This window comes from Limulus polyphemus, unplaced genomic scaffold (assembly GCF_000517525.1).
Source record: "Limulus polyphemus unplaced genomic scaffold, Limulus_polyphemus-2.1.2 Scaffold344, whole genome shotgun sequence".
Classification (NCBI taxonomy): domain Eukaryota; kingdom Metazoa; phylum Arthropoda; class Merostomata; order Xiphosura; family Limulidae; genus Limulus; species Limulus polyphemus.
In genome coordinates, this window is record NW_013665954.1 from 63,012 (window position 1) to 80,998 (window position 17,987).

At 32.4% G+C, this 17,987-nt stretch overlaps 1 protein-coding gene across 1 annotated transcript in view; it reads left to right on the forward strand.

The window, feature by feature from the left end:
- LOC106457542 (corticotropin-releasing factor receptor 1-like) overlaps positions 1-12,271 on the forward strand; it is a 34,232-nt gene extending 21,961 nt beyond the window's left edge. The window contains exons 8-12 of the mRNA XM_022383527.1: positions 5,999-6,129; positions 7,518-7,594; positions 10,886-11,021; positions 11,495-11,536; positions 12,050-12,271. Of these exons, the coding sequence (XP_022239235.1) occupies positions 5,999-6,129; positions 7,518-7,594; positions 10,886-11,021; positions 11,495-11,536; positions 12,050-12,271 (608 nt within the window). The remainder of the gene's footprint in view (positions 1-5,998; positions 6,130-7,517; positions 7,595-10,885; positions 11,022-11,494; positions 11,537-12,049) is intronic.
- The last annotated feature ends 5,716 nt before the right edge of the window (positions 12,272-17,987 follow it).

Consider the following 17,987-nt stretch of genomic DNA (forward strand, 5'->3'; position numbering starts at 1 on the left):
GAAACCACCATGCTTCACAGTTGGCTGCAATCTGTTGAGCCAAAACTCTTGTGAGGCATTCTCCAGACCCATATCAATGTAGAAAATTGAGCGAATCTTTATTCGTCTGAGAACAATACGGCCTTCCAAAAGTCCAGAGGCTTGGTCATCATATCACTTGCCCACTTCTTTCGCCTGACTACCTTGGCAGGTCTTAATAAGGGCTTCCGTCTAGCTGCCCTGCAACGATAACCCAATCTGTGGAGAATCCGTTGAACAGATTTCGGGCTCATCCCACCAGCTTTGGCCACTTCTGCAGTCGTTAATCTGGGATTCATTTCGATGCTCCTCTTGACAGCCGATGGACCAGGACGACCCGGCGCTGCTCAGTTGTTTCCTTGCCGTGTTTCCTGAACTGCACGATGATTCTGTTGACTGTCGAAAGCGGGATTCCCCATTTCTGCGAAATTTGCCGCTGACTTATTTCACCATCTGCTTGACCAACTATCCTTCCTCTAACAAAATCTGATAATTCGAGAGAACCTTGAGTTCTAGGCATGATGTAGCACAAGATAATTAGTGTGCGGACCATTTTCATTTATATAGTGCTTTGTGAACACAAATTAGTTAGCATAAATCAGTTAAATGACGAAAAATTAGGTGTCTATTTACTTGTGACCACTCAGTGTACGTACCTTTTTTCTCTCACGAGGCTTATGGTGTAATCACGCTCAGTCGCTGTAGCAGACGATAATATTATTGTGAAAAACTATAAATTATAAGAATAAACAAACACTCAAACCGCCGTTGATAATGTTGATTAGTTATTTCAACGTTTCGGGCCTAAGTCTCTTATCCAGAAGAATAGCTTAGAGAACAAACATAAAATAAATACCCGCTTTTGTTTAAACGTTTATTTATTCTAATCAATTATCTTTTATCTCTCGAATATTTTTTCTATTTTAAAGTTCTTCATTACTTTCAACAACACGATAGTAGTTTACTAACAACGTACCTTATTACTTTGTAATGTAATAAAATCACTGTAAAAAAACAACTTTGAAATAGAAATACATTTATTTTTATCTAGTGAAGTTTCGAGCAACTGTTCTTCTTCAGGTTTAATATGAAAATAAAATGAATATTAGTTATATGTTTTCAAATCTTATGTTCTGGTATGAATGTATGACTCCAAACAAATAATATGTACCTAACAATGGACAAAAATATGAAACAATCTAATAAGAATTGAATAGTATAGTAGATACATTAGTCAAAGGAAAAAATTAAAAATGATAAAAACAATATAACATTTATATGTATGTTTTATAAACGTGTATAAATAGCTCAAACTGACAACGAAAACTATTTCAAGAGAAATTAAAGAAAAACAACGACCTTTTCTCTCCAGATAATAATAAACTTATTATTTCAGCCAACGTTTCGTTCTTACGGCTTCCAGTATCAAGGAAAACTTTTTGTCTGTCTGCCTGTGGACGCATCTCCTTCTAAATGAGTTGATCGATCCAGACCAAACTTGGCATGCTGGCTCAGTAGTCCAAAAGCAAACCAAATTCGTATCAAACTTTCCCATATATTAAAAATTAAAGATATTTTATACAATAACCCCATCCCATATCGTTGCTGCAATAGATATTGTAAATAGTTGAGTTCGAACAAAACTTACACCACAAGAAAGTTCTACAAGTCAAAGATTGTAAATAAAATAATAATAATAATAGCCAAAACATACAGACATAAAATATCCAGCTACAATGCGGAGAATAAAGATATTACTGCTTTTTTCCTGATTCACACCATTTAACTTCAAGGCTATTATCAAATTGCATGCATTAACTGCACCAAGTTTAGACAGTAGAAATCTTGACCACATTCTACTGTGAAATTGGTTGATTTGAACAAGAAGTGACGCAACTGCTTTGCCATTTCTTAACCCGACTGCTACAACTCCTCACTTCCGATCCAATTCCCATGTCTTACAACAATTTTCTTAGAGAATGAACACTACCGAAAATCTTCGCAAAGATTTTGCTCATTTTTAGCAAATTTGTGCATATTTCTGTGTTTTCAAGGGAAAAAAGACGAAGATATTCAAAGTACATTACAAGAGCTTCAAAAAGAAAGCCCATTATGGGCTGAGAGTTCACTTTTACTTGTAGAAGTTCTCCGAATCTGTCGGTCTTTCACCAAAGGCAGAACTAAGTATGCAACTTTCCCCACATTTATTTAATTATTATCTGGAGAGTAAAGGTTGTTTTTTTTTATAAATTTATTACCAAAATGTCCAAATCCCCCCGGTTCTAAGTTCTAAAAAAAAGAAAAATTAAAGAAAAGAAAAGAAAATCGTTCATTCATTCATTCCAAGATATTGTTTGGTACTTTACATAAAAATCAATTTATATTCGTTTCTTTCTCCTTTAGTCCTTTCAGGGTGGTGCATGCTTGAAAACCAATACTGACAAATTAGCGGAGGAATGATTGTTTGAGTTAAAATATCTAGGTACTGGAAAATCAAGGTTTGTATTTTTATATTTGTTCAAGATGTTCATGGAATCGATTAGATAGTCTGCGTGAAGTTTAGCCAGCGTATAGTTTATTGCTCCAGAAGCATATTGTGCAGTAAATGAGACATATTGACTAGTTGACCATAACGATATTCCTTTAAACATTCTGATCATAACCATCCAGAATCCCAAAACATTGTTTTTTTATATGCTTCCTAAGACACTAAAACAAGCAAAAACCCACACAATATCCACATGTAAATCGTAATGGTCATTCGATCTATTTATATTTTAGTGGCCTGCGACAGTTTAGTGAAGCAACGAACTGGTCCCTGGCTTCAAAAAGGTTGAGAAATGCTCATCTAAGATACACAAACCTAATAATTCTAGTCGCTCAGTCGTATCTGCTTACAGCTTTACCACAGAATCAATATTTACTTCCGTGTTTAAACTTTCGAACTTCTTGTCTGCCAACTTCCATCTTTCGTACAAGACAATTCTTAAATTATACTACACTACCACCAGAAAAATCACCATCTCTTCATCGTGGATATACACAAACTTATCCATCATAACGATGGTTTGCTGGTTTTAAAACATTTTATGAACAAGCGATAAATACAGTATCCCATAACAAGTAAACTTGTCTTAAATCATATGCATACCAGTTCATTGGCTAATATTATAAACAAGCAAAAGGGGTTGCTATGGGAATAAAAATGGGGCCTTCATACGTTAACCTTTTTATTGGCTATTTGGAAGAGTTGATGTTTGCATCCTTTAATGTATTTAAAATTGGCTGGTGATATTTTTGGGATTCCTCATAGTGATCCAAGAACTACACAAAAAATTTTCCATTTTGTGTGGAACTTCCAACCAACTACAGATTACACTTGCAACCTCTTAAACAGTAGAGTTTCTTTCCTCGATATCAACACAGTACCTTGCGACAACAAAATATGCACCTCAGTCAACTATAAACCTACAAATAGTCTTCATTTTTATTAAGATATGGTTGCCTTCATGCATGCAAGACAAAGAATGGAATATCTAAAGATTAGTTTCTAAAGCGTAGACGACTTTGCTCCGATAACAGCGCTTTCGAAACATCTTTTAAGGATAAGTTTTCTAACAACGATTAAATAAGCATAATAAAGTGACTAATTTTTTTGGGAAATATGTGGTATGTCCCCCTCCTCAAATAAGTCACTTTGTTATGCTTATAAATGGTTATTTGCCAATTTATTGTTATAATAGCATAATGTGCTTCCTGATTCAAGTATCTGCTAATGAAATGTCTGAGTCCTCTATAGAAATTGGCTATCCTCAAAGTGTTTTGTATAAAGCCAAGTCAGATGCTTTGAATACTTCCCGTAAGGTTTTTCTACATTGCAAACCTAAAACAGTAACTATAGATGGATACCTTTCGTCATGACTCACCACCCATTTAATTTCCACATACATTGCATAATTGCCAAAAAACCCCTCGGTGATTTAGTGAAAAGTTTGAGGATTTATAACGCTAAAAAAATGTGTTTCAATACCTGCGTTTAGCAGAGCACAGCTAGCCCATTGTGTAGCTTCGTGATTAACACCAAATAAACAAAAAGATCACCAAAAAATTTCAGGTTCTCTCAAAGATACTACCACATCAAATGTATATATTTTTCTAATATGCCTCTAACCTGTTCCAGATGTGAACAAAACCTTAAATATTTACTAGTTCACTCAAATAATTAATAAAAACACATCAACACAATTTCTATGTAATAAATGTTGCAAATGAATTATTTTGCAATTCTCCAGATCAAGAACCTAAGTATCAGGACGTAAGTCAATCTTTTACATACAATAAGAATACATCTTAGCATATGTCATTTACTGCATAATCTGTTCCTGACGCAGTAAACTATACATTGGGAAAACTTCACACAAACTAAGGAGGCGATTCTTCAGTAACTTAAAAATAAAAATCTTCTCCTACCAGTACTTAGACATTTTAACTCAAACGACCATTAACTTAATGATGTATAACTTGCCATTAAAATTTTAATAATTACGAAAATAAAGCATCAGCTATGAAAACACCTATAATCAGTAGTTAAATCGAAATTTTGAAAAAGGTGGAACTCCCTTTTATGATCCACTTTGATATTCAAATCAGAAGACCAGGAAGGCTAATGCTTTGAATCCTCAATAGACGGAACGTCATTCCACTCTGGCTTATAATTGCCAGTTTTTAGAAAGATCGTGGCCATTATTGTCTATATTTGAGGTAATAGAATAATTCTGAAATCCCACACTGAAATTTGACTTAAAAAATAATGTCGACTGTGAAAAAAAGTAAATACAAATTGTAAATGGAACTACTCCAAGATATAATCAACACCCATGTAAGTTACAATTCAGAACTATTGACAGGTGCTCGTTGAAACAATTCAACTGTAATTCCAGACTGAAATTTGACTTAAAAAATAATGTCGACTGTGAAAAAAGTAAATAAAAATTGTAAATGGAACTACTCCAAGATATAATCAACACCCATGTAAGTTACAATTCAAAACTATTGACAGGTGCTCGTTGAAACAATTCAACTGTAATTTTCCTAAAAATAGTGATAAATAAATATAAAATCTACAGTCAACCCAATGCTTTGGATCAGAGCGTATATGAAATATGATTGTCTAGTGGGCCATTTACAACCGTCTTTTGCCATTCCATGTGTTATTTCAATAACTAAAATTGCATAGCGTTTGTTTTTAAGCAAAGGAGACTGACTGCAATGCAATGTTGGCAAAAATCTTCGGTTTGTGATGCAATGGGTGTGTGTATCCAGCACATTATGGTCACAGGTTCGCTAAATAGCCGTGGTGATTTTTTCGCTGGATGCCACCATTCCTAGTCATTTTACTAAGTGCAAGAAAATACCGCTACTGAAGTGAACACTTTTAGATAGTTGTCACTTCTATAAGAAGTGTCAAAGGGGCGATATTCAATTCAATTCAAATCATTTTATTCGACATGGTGCAAAAAAAATCATGACTGTATATAATATCGACATGAAAAATATTTATACGTATATAAACCGAACAATAGCAAATATATACTCAAACACGTTCCTATCCTTATGCGTTATATCCGTTCATGCTACTGTCTTCGAAATATTCCTTTCAATCAGTCGACCACAAAAAAGAAATATTTTCGTTTTTAATAACCTTTATCTCAGATTGGCATTCAGCACATAAGAAGACTAGCGGATCTATCTGAAATTTGAGGAATTACAAAAAATAATAATTTTTCTGTAATGTACTCTTTAAAATAAGAATTTCGATATATATATATATTTCTACGATTAAATATTCAAGAGATACAGAGCGTGACAGACAGACAGTTATTAGGTTTCTAGAGTTCTTTATTTACTTTATCTTACTAGTAATACCAATCAAATATAATTTCTAGTATTTATGTTTCACATTTCTTGTTTCTTAAATTAGGTTTTCCCATCATTATCGTGACTGCTTGGGCTATAACCATGAACTTTTACGTAGATTCATCATGTTGGCAAGGTTATGGTGACTACCCCTATGTGTGGATAATTACAACTCCAATGTTGCTGACTCTTAGTGTAGGTACTACATTATGTTTCTTTCGAACAAATTATGTGACTTCGAAGATAACTTATCCTGTGAAAGCGAGGTTTATCAATCATCTCCATCACATTGAACATGCTCGCCATTTCAGTCGTGTGGGAATTATAATGTGACGATCAATCCCACTATTCGTTTATAAAAGATTAGCCCAAGAGCTGGAGGTCGGTGGTGTTCACTAGCTACCTTCCCTCTAAATTAGGGACAACTAGCGCAGATAGCCCTCTTATAACTTTACGCGATGTTCCAAACCAAACCAAATTTTCAATCATAATGCGAAAATTAAATATAAAATGAAAACTAGAGGTCCTAGAAAAGGCTAATGGCAGTTGTCATACGTGATACACCATATTTGTTGGCTGAATAACGTTAGACGAACAGGAAGAGTTATATGATACAGACATAATAAATACGTTCACATAATAATTTTATAAATATTAAAGGTAAAGGATATAAAAGAAAATAATTAGGCTAGAAGGGAACCGAAAGTTTCGACACCCATCTATTATTATCGCACCTTCTAATATTTTAATAGCTGTATTCTGTCGGATGCTTCTGATCGTCTGATTTCATTGTTTTGTCCAGCACTTCTGATCGTTTAATACCTGTATATTTTTAGTGCTTCTGCCCGCTTAATAACAGCATTTTATCTATTGCTTCCGATCGTTTAATACCATTGTTTGTATAGTATTTCTGATCGTTTAATTACTAATGTTTTATTTAGTGCTCCTGCCAGTTTTATTATCAGTATTTCGTCTGGTGCTTCTGATAATTTAATACCAGTGTTTTATCTAGTGTTTCTGATCGTTTAATACGAGTATTATTGTCTAGTGCTTTTGATTGTTTAATACTATTACCTTGTCTAGTGTTTCTGAATGTTGAGTTGAAAGTACCTACTAACACAGGTTGTGCATTGGTTCGTTTTGTTAAGCAAAGAATGCACAATGGGTTAACTGTGCTGTGCCCACAACAGAAATCAAACACCGAAATTGAGCATAATAAGCCCTCAAGTTTACCGCTGAGTCTTAATGAAACTTTTAAAATAATATGAAACTAACTTGAAAACTGATTTTCTATCCAATCAATTACGCATATTCAAATAAATACTTAAAAAACAAGATTGTAGTTTCTTTTATTTCTCTTTATCCTGAACATTTTTCACTTATTGTTATTTCCATATTGCTCTGTCTTTTCTTTTTCTATCCTTAGCACTTTTCATCAGTTTTCACCTTATGTTTTTTTTTCTCTCTGTCAATCTCGAAAATTATTCATTCTCTATTTTCCCCTTACTATTTTGTCATTTAAACTTGTTATTAAACTTGTTTTACCCGTACATTTTTACATTATGTGATACATGTGTGAGTAGGTGAATTTCTTCTTCCTGGTGAACGTCATTCGAATCCTGGTCACCAAACTCCACTCTCGAGAAGTTACACATATCGGGTCAGTATATGTTTAATTGTATAGTGTATAGTTTTCTTTAGATCACCTGGATTGCCTTTAATTTTTACCCTGTCTTTTAGCTAACTAATACAGATTTGAACACCAACTTAAATTGTTGTTAATATTGCGCTTAACGCTAGTTTTGGCCAGTTTTATTGCAGAGTAATTTATAAAGATACAAAAATTTCGTCCATATATATATACACACACACACACACATATATATATATATCCAATAAATAAACACTAAGTTTTTATGATAAATAATAGCTTGGAATTAAAATTTAGGCTGATAGTAGTAAATAATACATTTTTAATATAAACTAAAATTTACTTGAAGCTCCTCCACAATTTATAAATCTGATTTTCAAATCATAAAACTAGGACACACTAAAGTTTCAGATCTTAAATTGCTTTTGAAAAATTATAATTAATGAATTGCGCAAATAATAAATATTATCAAGTGAAAAGGAGTTCTTCTTACATTACAGCTGCTACAGATACCTTTTTTGACGAATTAATTTTTTCCAGCAACTTCTTGGTGGCTAATAATTCTGAGTAATTTCCATTAATGTTCACTATTGAATTTTTTTATAACTTTAAAATCGAACATCAGCTGTGAACCTGCACCTGTCTCTCTTTGTTTTGGCTGGTGCCCAGTGACTATATAAGAGTGACACCTGCTGCGACCTGCCATATAACCAACATCAAGGCTATAATGAGTTATTACAAGCTGTGTGGTAACTTCCCTATTCACGGTTGTCAATTGCTTACAATACTGAATGCAAGTATTTAAAAACTACAAATTACTAGCAAAAATAAAACAGAGGCATTCCAAAAGGATCTGTTGGGATACCAGAACAACATTCTAAAACATTCTTACTGTCTTGGCCAAAGCGGGACAACTAGTCACCTTAATTATTACGCTATGTTCAGGATTAAAGAGTTCTTATTACGAATATCTTTTTTTAAACTTTAACAAAAGTGTCTGTAAGAACTTTCAAAAATTCAATTATAGTATATAAACTCTTAACTACTACGACAGAATGTTTAATTGTTTCTAGATGTTTGGTGTGACATACAAACATTCGTTATTATTATGTGCAAATGAATGTACTAACGTATTATCATTAAACTTGTACATTCTTTTAAAATTTAAATATGTATCTCACATAAAGTAAAGTTTTCTACTATTTTAATTTTATTTTTCAATAAATAAAAAGCTGAATTACTAGCTTACAAAGTTGTAAAGTTATTTACAGTAGATGTCTCTGATACCAAAAAAGCATTGTTTTCTTACAACCATATTCAGCATATTTTTAAATGTTTCAAAGCTGCAATGTAAGTAAAGTTAATAAAAACAACTTACAGTTTGATGTGTAAACGACAGACCAATTTTGTAGGTTTAAAGCCGGCCTCAATCTCGCAATCAGCAGATGTTCTGTTATTTGAAACTGCAGTACAATCAAGATTTCTAATTAATATACTAGAATCATCAAAGGTACAAGTTTTGTACTCCTTGGAACATCTAGAACATTTAAATAAGCTTTCGATAAGAAAAAGTTTGTTGACTGTGAAACTGATACTAGCTTTAAAATCAACAAGGGTTGTCTTATCATTTTTAAAGATTACATTGTTAGTTTTTACATAAAATGTTTTATAAAATACGCTTACGTGTAGATATTTATTAAACAATAAATATTGTCTTAAGATTATTCCAGACCTAAACTAAACATCCTATATACACCAAACTGTAAGTTGTTTATACAATTGTTTTGATTTCAATATTTCCTCTACTGTGGTCAGAGATAATTTTGATTTGATTTTCTGAATTAATAATTAATGGGGTTTATATTTAAGAAAGCGATAAGTAAAAGGGAAATTTTGCTTTGTATAATCATGGAAAGTATGTTTTTGTAAACATGTTAGTGTCTACTAGTATCTTTAATGCTGTCCGCTGTCTCAGTGTTTTGTTTTGGTTTTGTCTGTACAACTGTTACGAGACCACGTTTGAGGCTCTAACTATGTCTAACACTAGCTTTGAACACTGTGAGAATGTATTTTGATTTCACACGTTTTTTAACACTACACCTTTAATAAACAGCTGACATAAAGAAAGGAGAGTAAGTTCTGAGTATTTCTTTTTTCCACAAAAGTGACTCCTTCAGACGAGTCAATTCATTAAGATACTTAACTCTTTCTAACTATTTTGAATGTCAATGTATTAATATTCTACGGGCTAGAAAACAAACAATATATTTATAGGGTAATCTTATTATCAGCTGCATTTAGTGAATATACAATGCTCCTAAAATTTAATATATGTTTATATATGTTATACATGAACAACTTGTGAAATGCCTCTCAAGATAATGTATCATTTCACTAATTAGCTAAAAACCTTATTGTTAAGCTAATGGCAGATGTCAAGATTTCAGTTAAATATTTTCAATCTTATGTCGTTCTTTTCCTCAATGCAAATAAAGTCGTGTGATTATAAAACAATCAACCACTGGCAATTTTTTCAAACGAACTTTCTGCAAGTGTGATAACTTTTTGTTAAAGCTTTAGGAAGAATTATCTAACTCATGAATTCTAGAAAAAAATAGAAAACTAACTAAATCTTAGATATTACAGTCACCTACATAATAATCTGTGCAATTCAAAACTCATTACAAAATATTTTTACCCCAACTGACTGTAGCAGCAAATGGTTACTGAAATTGTGCTTGGTTTAATTAACTCTAAAAGTAGTGTGAATATTTGTGTCCCCGTCCAACACGTAGGAATAGGTTTGAGAGAATTACAATATCAATAAGTATCCTGTGAAAGTTGCTTGGGTATTTAATTGAAAGTTTATTAGACTATATTTAAAAACATTTAGCTTCTACATTCTACTTATAACATTTTTCCATGACAATGTTGTTTTTAGCGCAAAGTACACAACGTGCTCTGTCCACCGTGCCACTGGGGTGGCTCAAAAGAGTTTGCTCAAAACTCTAATAGAACATTCGAGCAAAAAGCACTTTATAAAGAATATTTAGTCTTGAAATAACATTAAAAACCTTCCTTTTCAATAGTTAAGACCACCCAAACGTTGATAATATGCAGTAATACATTGAACCAAAGTTAATTTTAAGAACGAGTTGTTGATAGTTTTTAAAGTAGTTTCGCACAAATCTGTTCCCATCGGTTTTTCAAAGCAGGTTACTTACTTCGATATGATTAATTGCTTAACTGCTTTATAATCAAAATATTTACTAACAGAGAAATATAACTATTGTTATCCAGACGAGCTGTCAAGGCGACTGCTTTGCTTTTCCCTTTATTGGGCGTTTCCCACTTGCTGTTCTGTGTGAATCCACATGATGATGCTGGAATAGAAGAGGCCTACATGATCTTCAACGCCATTCTTCAGTCCTCACAGGTGTGTGGCATTAATCAGTTCTCCAATGAGAATATTCGTAAACCAGTAATGTGTGTGGTTGAACAAAATTACAAAAAAGTTTCTTAAAGGTTAAAAAAAAGTTAACGCTAATAAATTGAATTTTATAAGACGAATACTACCCTGGTAATTGTATTTGGTAATACTAGTATACATATTAGCATATATCTCTCTCCCCCTAAAACAAAGTTCAGATATTGTAAATCATTTACTTCTTGAATTCCAAATCAATTGACGCGAATTTAAATCACAGTAAATGTTAAGAATTTGTGCTTTACCGATATCTGTAATATTAAGCTATTTGGAGATTGTGACTGAAGGTCTTCATCAGGTTTAGTTGCACACAATTTCCAACAGGTGGAAAACTAGTTAAACGTATTGCAATTGGATTTTAATCCTTCATATAAGTCTTGTTTTCAATTAAATGCTCATTAATGTTTATTTCCTTTTCCCAGGGCTTGTTTGTGTCTATCTTCCACTGTTTTATGAACACAGAGGTAAGTATAACATGTTAAAACTTTTGTTTTTTAATACTCTTTACTTAATTTTTAACCTACTTTATCCATGCGTATTTATTTATAGGTAGCAAATTGTTCAGAAAATTATGTAACGTTGCTGTAGTCGTTTCGCAACCAGTAAAGCTTATTATCTTATTAAACGCATGCATATATTCATTCTGATGATACGGATTTGGTACTTGTTAAAATTTTTTGAAGACGAATACCAAGGTTATAAGCAACTGGTTTAAAGTTAGAACATGTTTGTTTCTCTAATATGATAGTAAGGCATAAGCTAGGAAATGGGTCTATAACTGTAAATTTCAAATTTTAATAATACCTTTGACGTTTCAGTTTTAGTTCTTGTTCTCTTCACTTATTAGCCGCATGATGTTATTATAATATATAATTTATTCTACTATTTATTCAGGCAATGCGCGCCCAATTCAAACAGTGTGAATATTTTTATTTTGTCACTAATATAAGTAAATGTATTAAATTGATTATAACTAGGTACAAAAAGTCCTGAGGAATGCTTATCTTCGAGCTATTGCTCGCCGCAGTGCCAATTCTGGTTCAAGAAATCAAAACCTCTCTCATACTTACTCTTTCTACGGCGACGTTTCTGCCTCCTGTAGCCACCGCCACAAGAGGGCTTCTCCAAAGAATGCTAACATTCGCATGTTAGAAGTAACTGACGGCAAGATTTCTGATGTTACATGTACTCAGGTGTAGGAAACAAGACTGGTTCTTTGCATCAAATAAATAGAAAACATTTGATTATTGTTAATTATAAAAACATCTCATAAAGTAATGGTCATTGTTCTAAACCAAAATCATGTACAGTTAGCACATGTGGTAAAACGATGCGAACATGAAAAATAACTTTCTAGCCTCTAGTAACCACCAAGAGATCCTTCGTACACAATAATCGGTCCAACAAATCAGGAGCGCAAGCTTCATTATTGCTTTCTTAAAACATCTTATTGATTTCAAATACCTATTTAACCAAAAACAAAACAAGCAAATCTTATTTCTGCTTTATATGTTTTCGACGATATGAGGAAGTAGCGTTGCTTTATTGTCAATATAATAATTTTCATGAAAATATTTTTTGTGGGTGAGAGAGACAATATTCCGATAGAATGAGTTATTGGAAAAAAAAACAATGTCATTTAAGTTAAAATAACGCAGATAAGTATTTTTATCATTGCAAAAGTTGGGTAGAAGTCTACGTCGTTGTCTCTTGACTTTAGATACCATACCTTGTTAATGTGTAATATCTGTATATGAGCTTTTCATATAGTTCAGAGATGACACACCTTTCTATGACGATGACCACATTTGGACTTCTATTTAGCTTCCTTTTGTTTTTGATCTAGAAACATTCCTGTGAGATATTTATCAAATGCACAGAGTATGAACATATACTTTACATAAGTATACACATATACTTCATACATATGTATGAACATATACTTTACATAAGTATACACATATACTTCATACATATGTATGAACATATACTTTAATCTGATGTGATGTTTGTTGTTCCAACTCTCATTCCAGAATGTGAGTATATGATGCGTATTTTAAAATTACTCATAATTAAAGTTTGATATGTGCACAAATTAAACAAAAAAAATAAATGTTTTAAAGTATTTATACTTGTGTTAATATGTTGGTAAACTGCGAAAAACAAAATTTATTGTAGTTTAATAACAAATAAATAACCGAGGACTGTAAGGATGTTGTTTGAATAAAATATTGTTTTTATGTAGTGTTACAAAGCCAAGAAGATTTTTTTTTAAAAAAAGGTAACGTTATAGATGGTGGCAGCAAAATATTGCTGAAATAGGCCACAGTATATACGTTTCCAAAAAAAGTTGTTCAAAAAATGTAACAGTATAGAGGATACTAATAAGAGATTGCCTCAAAAGGCTTAGTATAGATGGCGCCAACATGAGATTTTCCAAAAATACCACAGTATAGATGGTGCCAACAAGAGATTGCTCAAAAAGGTTGTAGTATGTATGGTTGTTTTAAGTAGTGTTTAACATCTACCATAGTCAAAAGTTTTAGACATATATGTATATTTTTAAATATAGAAATATGTAAATCCTAAGGACAAATGATGACTGTAGCTTTATCTTCATCAAGAACAAACAAAATGTTTTTGTTTTGGCGATTATAAAATTGAAGGTGTGTGTTACGTTTCGTATCTTATAGTGTCGTTTTATGTGTAAGTTTGCAGATTTAAATTGCTACTCTGGCGTTTCTGTTCATTTGGATTAATGAAATATTAATAAACTGATTCAATAGTGTGCTTATAAAACTCACAAATGTTTTCCTTGTAGATTGTGCTCTTTTTTTTCTCTTTTCACATATGAACTAAAACTAGAGAGTATTTTCTAATACTGTTGGGCAAAATTTCATTAACCATCTTTAAATGAAACTGTTCTGAAAGTGCCCAAGTTTAATCTGCTACTATATCATGAAGACTTCTTACACCGTTTGAAACTGGAATTTGTGTTGAACACTAATTTGAATTTACCATCTTAAAGCACATTCTAGTACTATCGTTTAAAACTACCATTTAATTTTTTTATGTGAACCCACCACTTGAAACTATACTTAAAATTAACGTTTGAAATTATATTTTGAAACTATGAGTTGAAATAATTGTTTGCAGACAAAGTGGCTTGTACTGTGCGGTGTTGTTTTTTAGCTTTGTTTTCCATGAAAAAACTTCAGGATTAGGGTTTAACATTAAAGATTGTACACGTGTAAAGTAACAGAAGTCGAGAGGTTTAGAGAAACCTGGAACCTTGGACGTAAATATTTTGTAACGCACTACTGCATTTAGTGATCATTTAGTAAGATTCCACACATAATATCAAGTTCGAATATGTTTTGTTTAGCTGTAAACAGGAAATTGGGCTCGACACGATACAGGCTCTATAGAAAGCCAAACAAAAAGTGTTGTGTTTGATTATCGAGAGTGTCTATTCATCGAGACTATGGTTTACAGTTGATTCACAAATGATTAAGGAGGCAAATGCTATGTTAAAATTTAACAACGACAAAATGCTCAACTTGTGCTTATCAAAGAAAATGATTAAAGTCACTGGCAATCTCTTTGGACCAATTTCTGACACTACAGTTGCGGTACAGTGTTTCGTTATCTTTGTTGAAAATGCTTCAGTTAAACTCCGGATTCTGCTTGCTCCTCTAAAGCAATCAAAGAACACAGTCCTTTTATAAGAATGTTACCCACAGCATTACTTCACTTGCATTGTCAAAACAACGCAAGCAGTGTCAAATGTCTCGTATATACTTTTCTCCATATTTATACTCGACAATCAGAACAAAAAATATAAAACGCCTCTCATCAGACCACATCACACGCCAGATTTTCGGGTTGGTTGTTAACTGTCACATGACAGATTTTGTAATGTCCTTCACCACGTATGGATAAAAATAGCCGCTTTTGATTATTGTTCAAAGAATCACTAAATGTTACACAGTCTGATGTCTGTTGCACTTTACAAAACTTTCCAGTTATATTTTCCATTGATCTGCCACTAGTAGTTGCTGGACACTGATTTTTTTTTGCGACACTCTTGTTTCCTATTATATACGTCTTTAAACAGGCAGTCAAGAAACGGTATTTGATATATTTTTCTTTGTTAATTTGCATCAAAATCCGGTTTCTAGTGTTGTAAGTCCGCAGACATACCACTGTGCCACTGGGGGCTGGGGGTTGGGGGGGCTTGAGATATATTTACTATCACCCATTGTCTTGAAGGTATCAATGATGTGATTATATCTCTTCGTCATCAATCACCTCATACGTTATATGTGGGAGGAAAATATTTGATAAAGTAGCTACATTTTTTATAAGTATATATATGTGTGTGTGTGTGTGTGTGTTTTGTTTTATTTTGGATACTCCAAGTTGGAAAGGTGTGTTTTGAATGAATATATTATGCATATTCCTGCACGTTCATTCCGTTTTATTTATTTATCTGAAAATGAAAGCTTAATAGGAAATACAGTAAGATAATTGACACATTAAGACGTCTTATGCAAACTGATAAGATCCTGCCAACCTGTTTGCAGAAAGTCAACATTGGGATTTAGGGAAATTCCAGTAACGCTATAGGTCATTTATCTAATGTTTACTGCAGACTGAAACTTAACTATTGAATAAAATGGTCTTCGACTCGTGCATGAAATGTACTTATACAAATCTTAATGGATTTATATTGCGTGTACTGTATGGTTCTTGCTCTTAACTGTCTTTTATTCTCAGCTTCATTAAAAGAGTCGTCATATTATTTGCCAGAGTAAATAATGATCGCAAATAACTTTACAACATTACATACAATATATATATATATAACACGAAGACGAATATGCATAAACTACTTGTTTAAAGTTACAGCAGCAACAAGTGTTCTTTATTAAGCCTTCACCAGTAGGCAGTTAACATACATTAGTTGCATAAACTACTTGTTTAAAGTTACAGCAGCGACAAGTGTTCTTTATCAAGCCTTCACCAGTAGGCAGTTAACATACATTAGTTGCATAAACTACTTGTTTAAAGTTACAGCAGCGACAAGGGTTCTTTATCAAGCCTTCACCAGTAGGCAGTTAACATACATTAGTTTATTACGATATGTTTTCACGTGCTAATAGGAGTTGCTAATTTCTTTGTCCAATAATTAAGAAAACCACAAACAAACAATAGAACAACGAAGTTAAATCGTCTCTAAGAGTTTGATTCATTTCTAGTTAATGGGGTCTTACTACACAATTTTCAAGAAAGTGTCTGTTCTTAAATTTCTCCCTTTCAAAATCGTGGCTCAATAAAAATGTTACTGTCAAGATAAAAATTCAGCAAGTAAATTTGTTTATTTTTCTTATTTATAAGCTCTTATCTGGTTGGTTTTTTATTACGATAATGGTGAGCCTACTGTAGTTATAAATACATAAACTTATGGTTGAAATCTAAGACTGAATAAAAAAATATAACAAATGTATGCACGAATGAAATGACTCACGAAACCTCTTACACGTTTTGGTTATTAACCTTAACTAACAGTTTTATACTTTATATTGTCTAATGTTTCAGCAACTTTTAATGTTATTAATCCAGACTTTTAACCGTTTGATATAATAACGGTTAACAAGTTTACAAATCTTAGTGTGAATGGAAATGTTAATAATTATCAAACTTCACGTGAATTAAAAAAAAAAGATTAAAAACAAGAGTAATGATTTCACTGAAGAATTTGAATTTAAAATATATTAATCGTTGCATAAAATGTTTAAAAAGTCATAAAACTATAGGATTTTAAAAGGGTTTAACGAGAAAAAAAACAATCTGTTCGACAAGGTTAATTACGGCATATATTAACTTCTTGACCATGTTCTTTCACATGTTATCGAATAGATAATATTTGTGGTTTTGCAACTTTTTATGTAAATAATAGTTACTTTCTCAGCCGCTCTTCTTGGCTGAAAAGGATTTTATCCGCAAGTTCATTGCAAAAGAGCACTCAACAACTGTACGCAAACTCTCATTTTTAAGAGTTGTTCTTATTTTCACTATCCTCCGTTTGTGCAAGTACATAAACTTATGATTCAATAGAGTCAAACTTCTGCATCTGACAGATTTCTAACGACCTTGGTGTGACAGGTGATTTAACCCGATATATTAAAATCTGCATCAAAATCTAAACAAATTAATTGCGTAAAAAACTTATCGACACAACAAGTAGGAAGCAATAGCAAATTTGATGCATGCAATTCATTCTAACAAGTTTCGTTTTTCTGCTCTTTTCCAGTCGTAATATAATATTAAACTTACAAACCAGGTACATTAAGATCTGCAACTTTGAGGTGAGAATAAGTGAACAGCTTAAATGTTGCGCCTCATGAAATAAAAGGGTTTCAAGTCATAGTATTGGGTTTTAATATATCATTTATTACAATATTAATAACATTGATAATTGGGAAAATGTGAACAACCCAGGATTATTTGTATTTCAAACACGGTTTACAGACAGCAACGAAACCGATACAAAGCTCACTTAGTCACAGGTTGACAATTAAAACACAGAGAAAACTTTAGATAATTTCCGTTATGACAATCTTTGTTGTTTTTTTTATGTTCTTCATTATGATTACACAGGCCTGCGATGCTTTTATTGTCTTGAAATGTTTACATGTTCAACAGTAATTCGTGTACGCTGAATCCGAAAATGATATCCATTTTTCTCCATCGCGTACAGATTTTTCACAAAACGTCATAACGCAATACATAAACGAAAGACCACAACATGCAGTTTTGAGACTAAGACAAGTAGAATTCACAAAAAACAGTCAGGATGAATGAGGATGTATATTCGTTTGATTTCAATGTTCTTCCCTTTGCTTCAGTTTG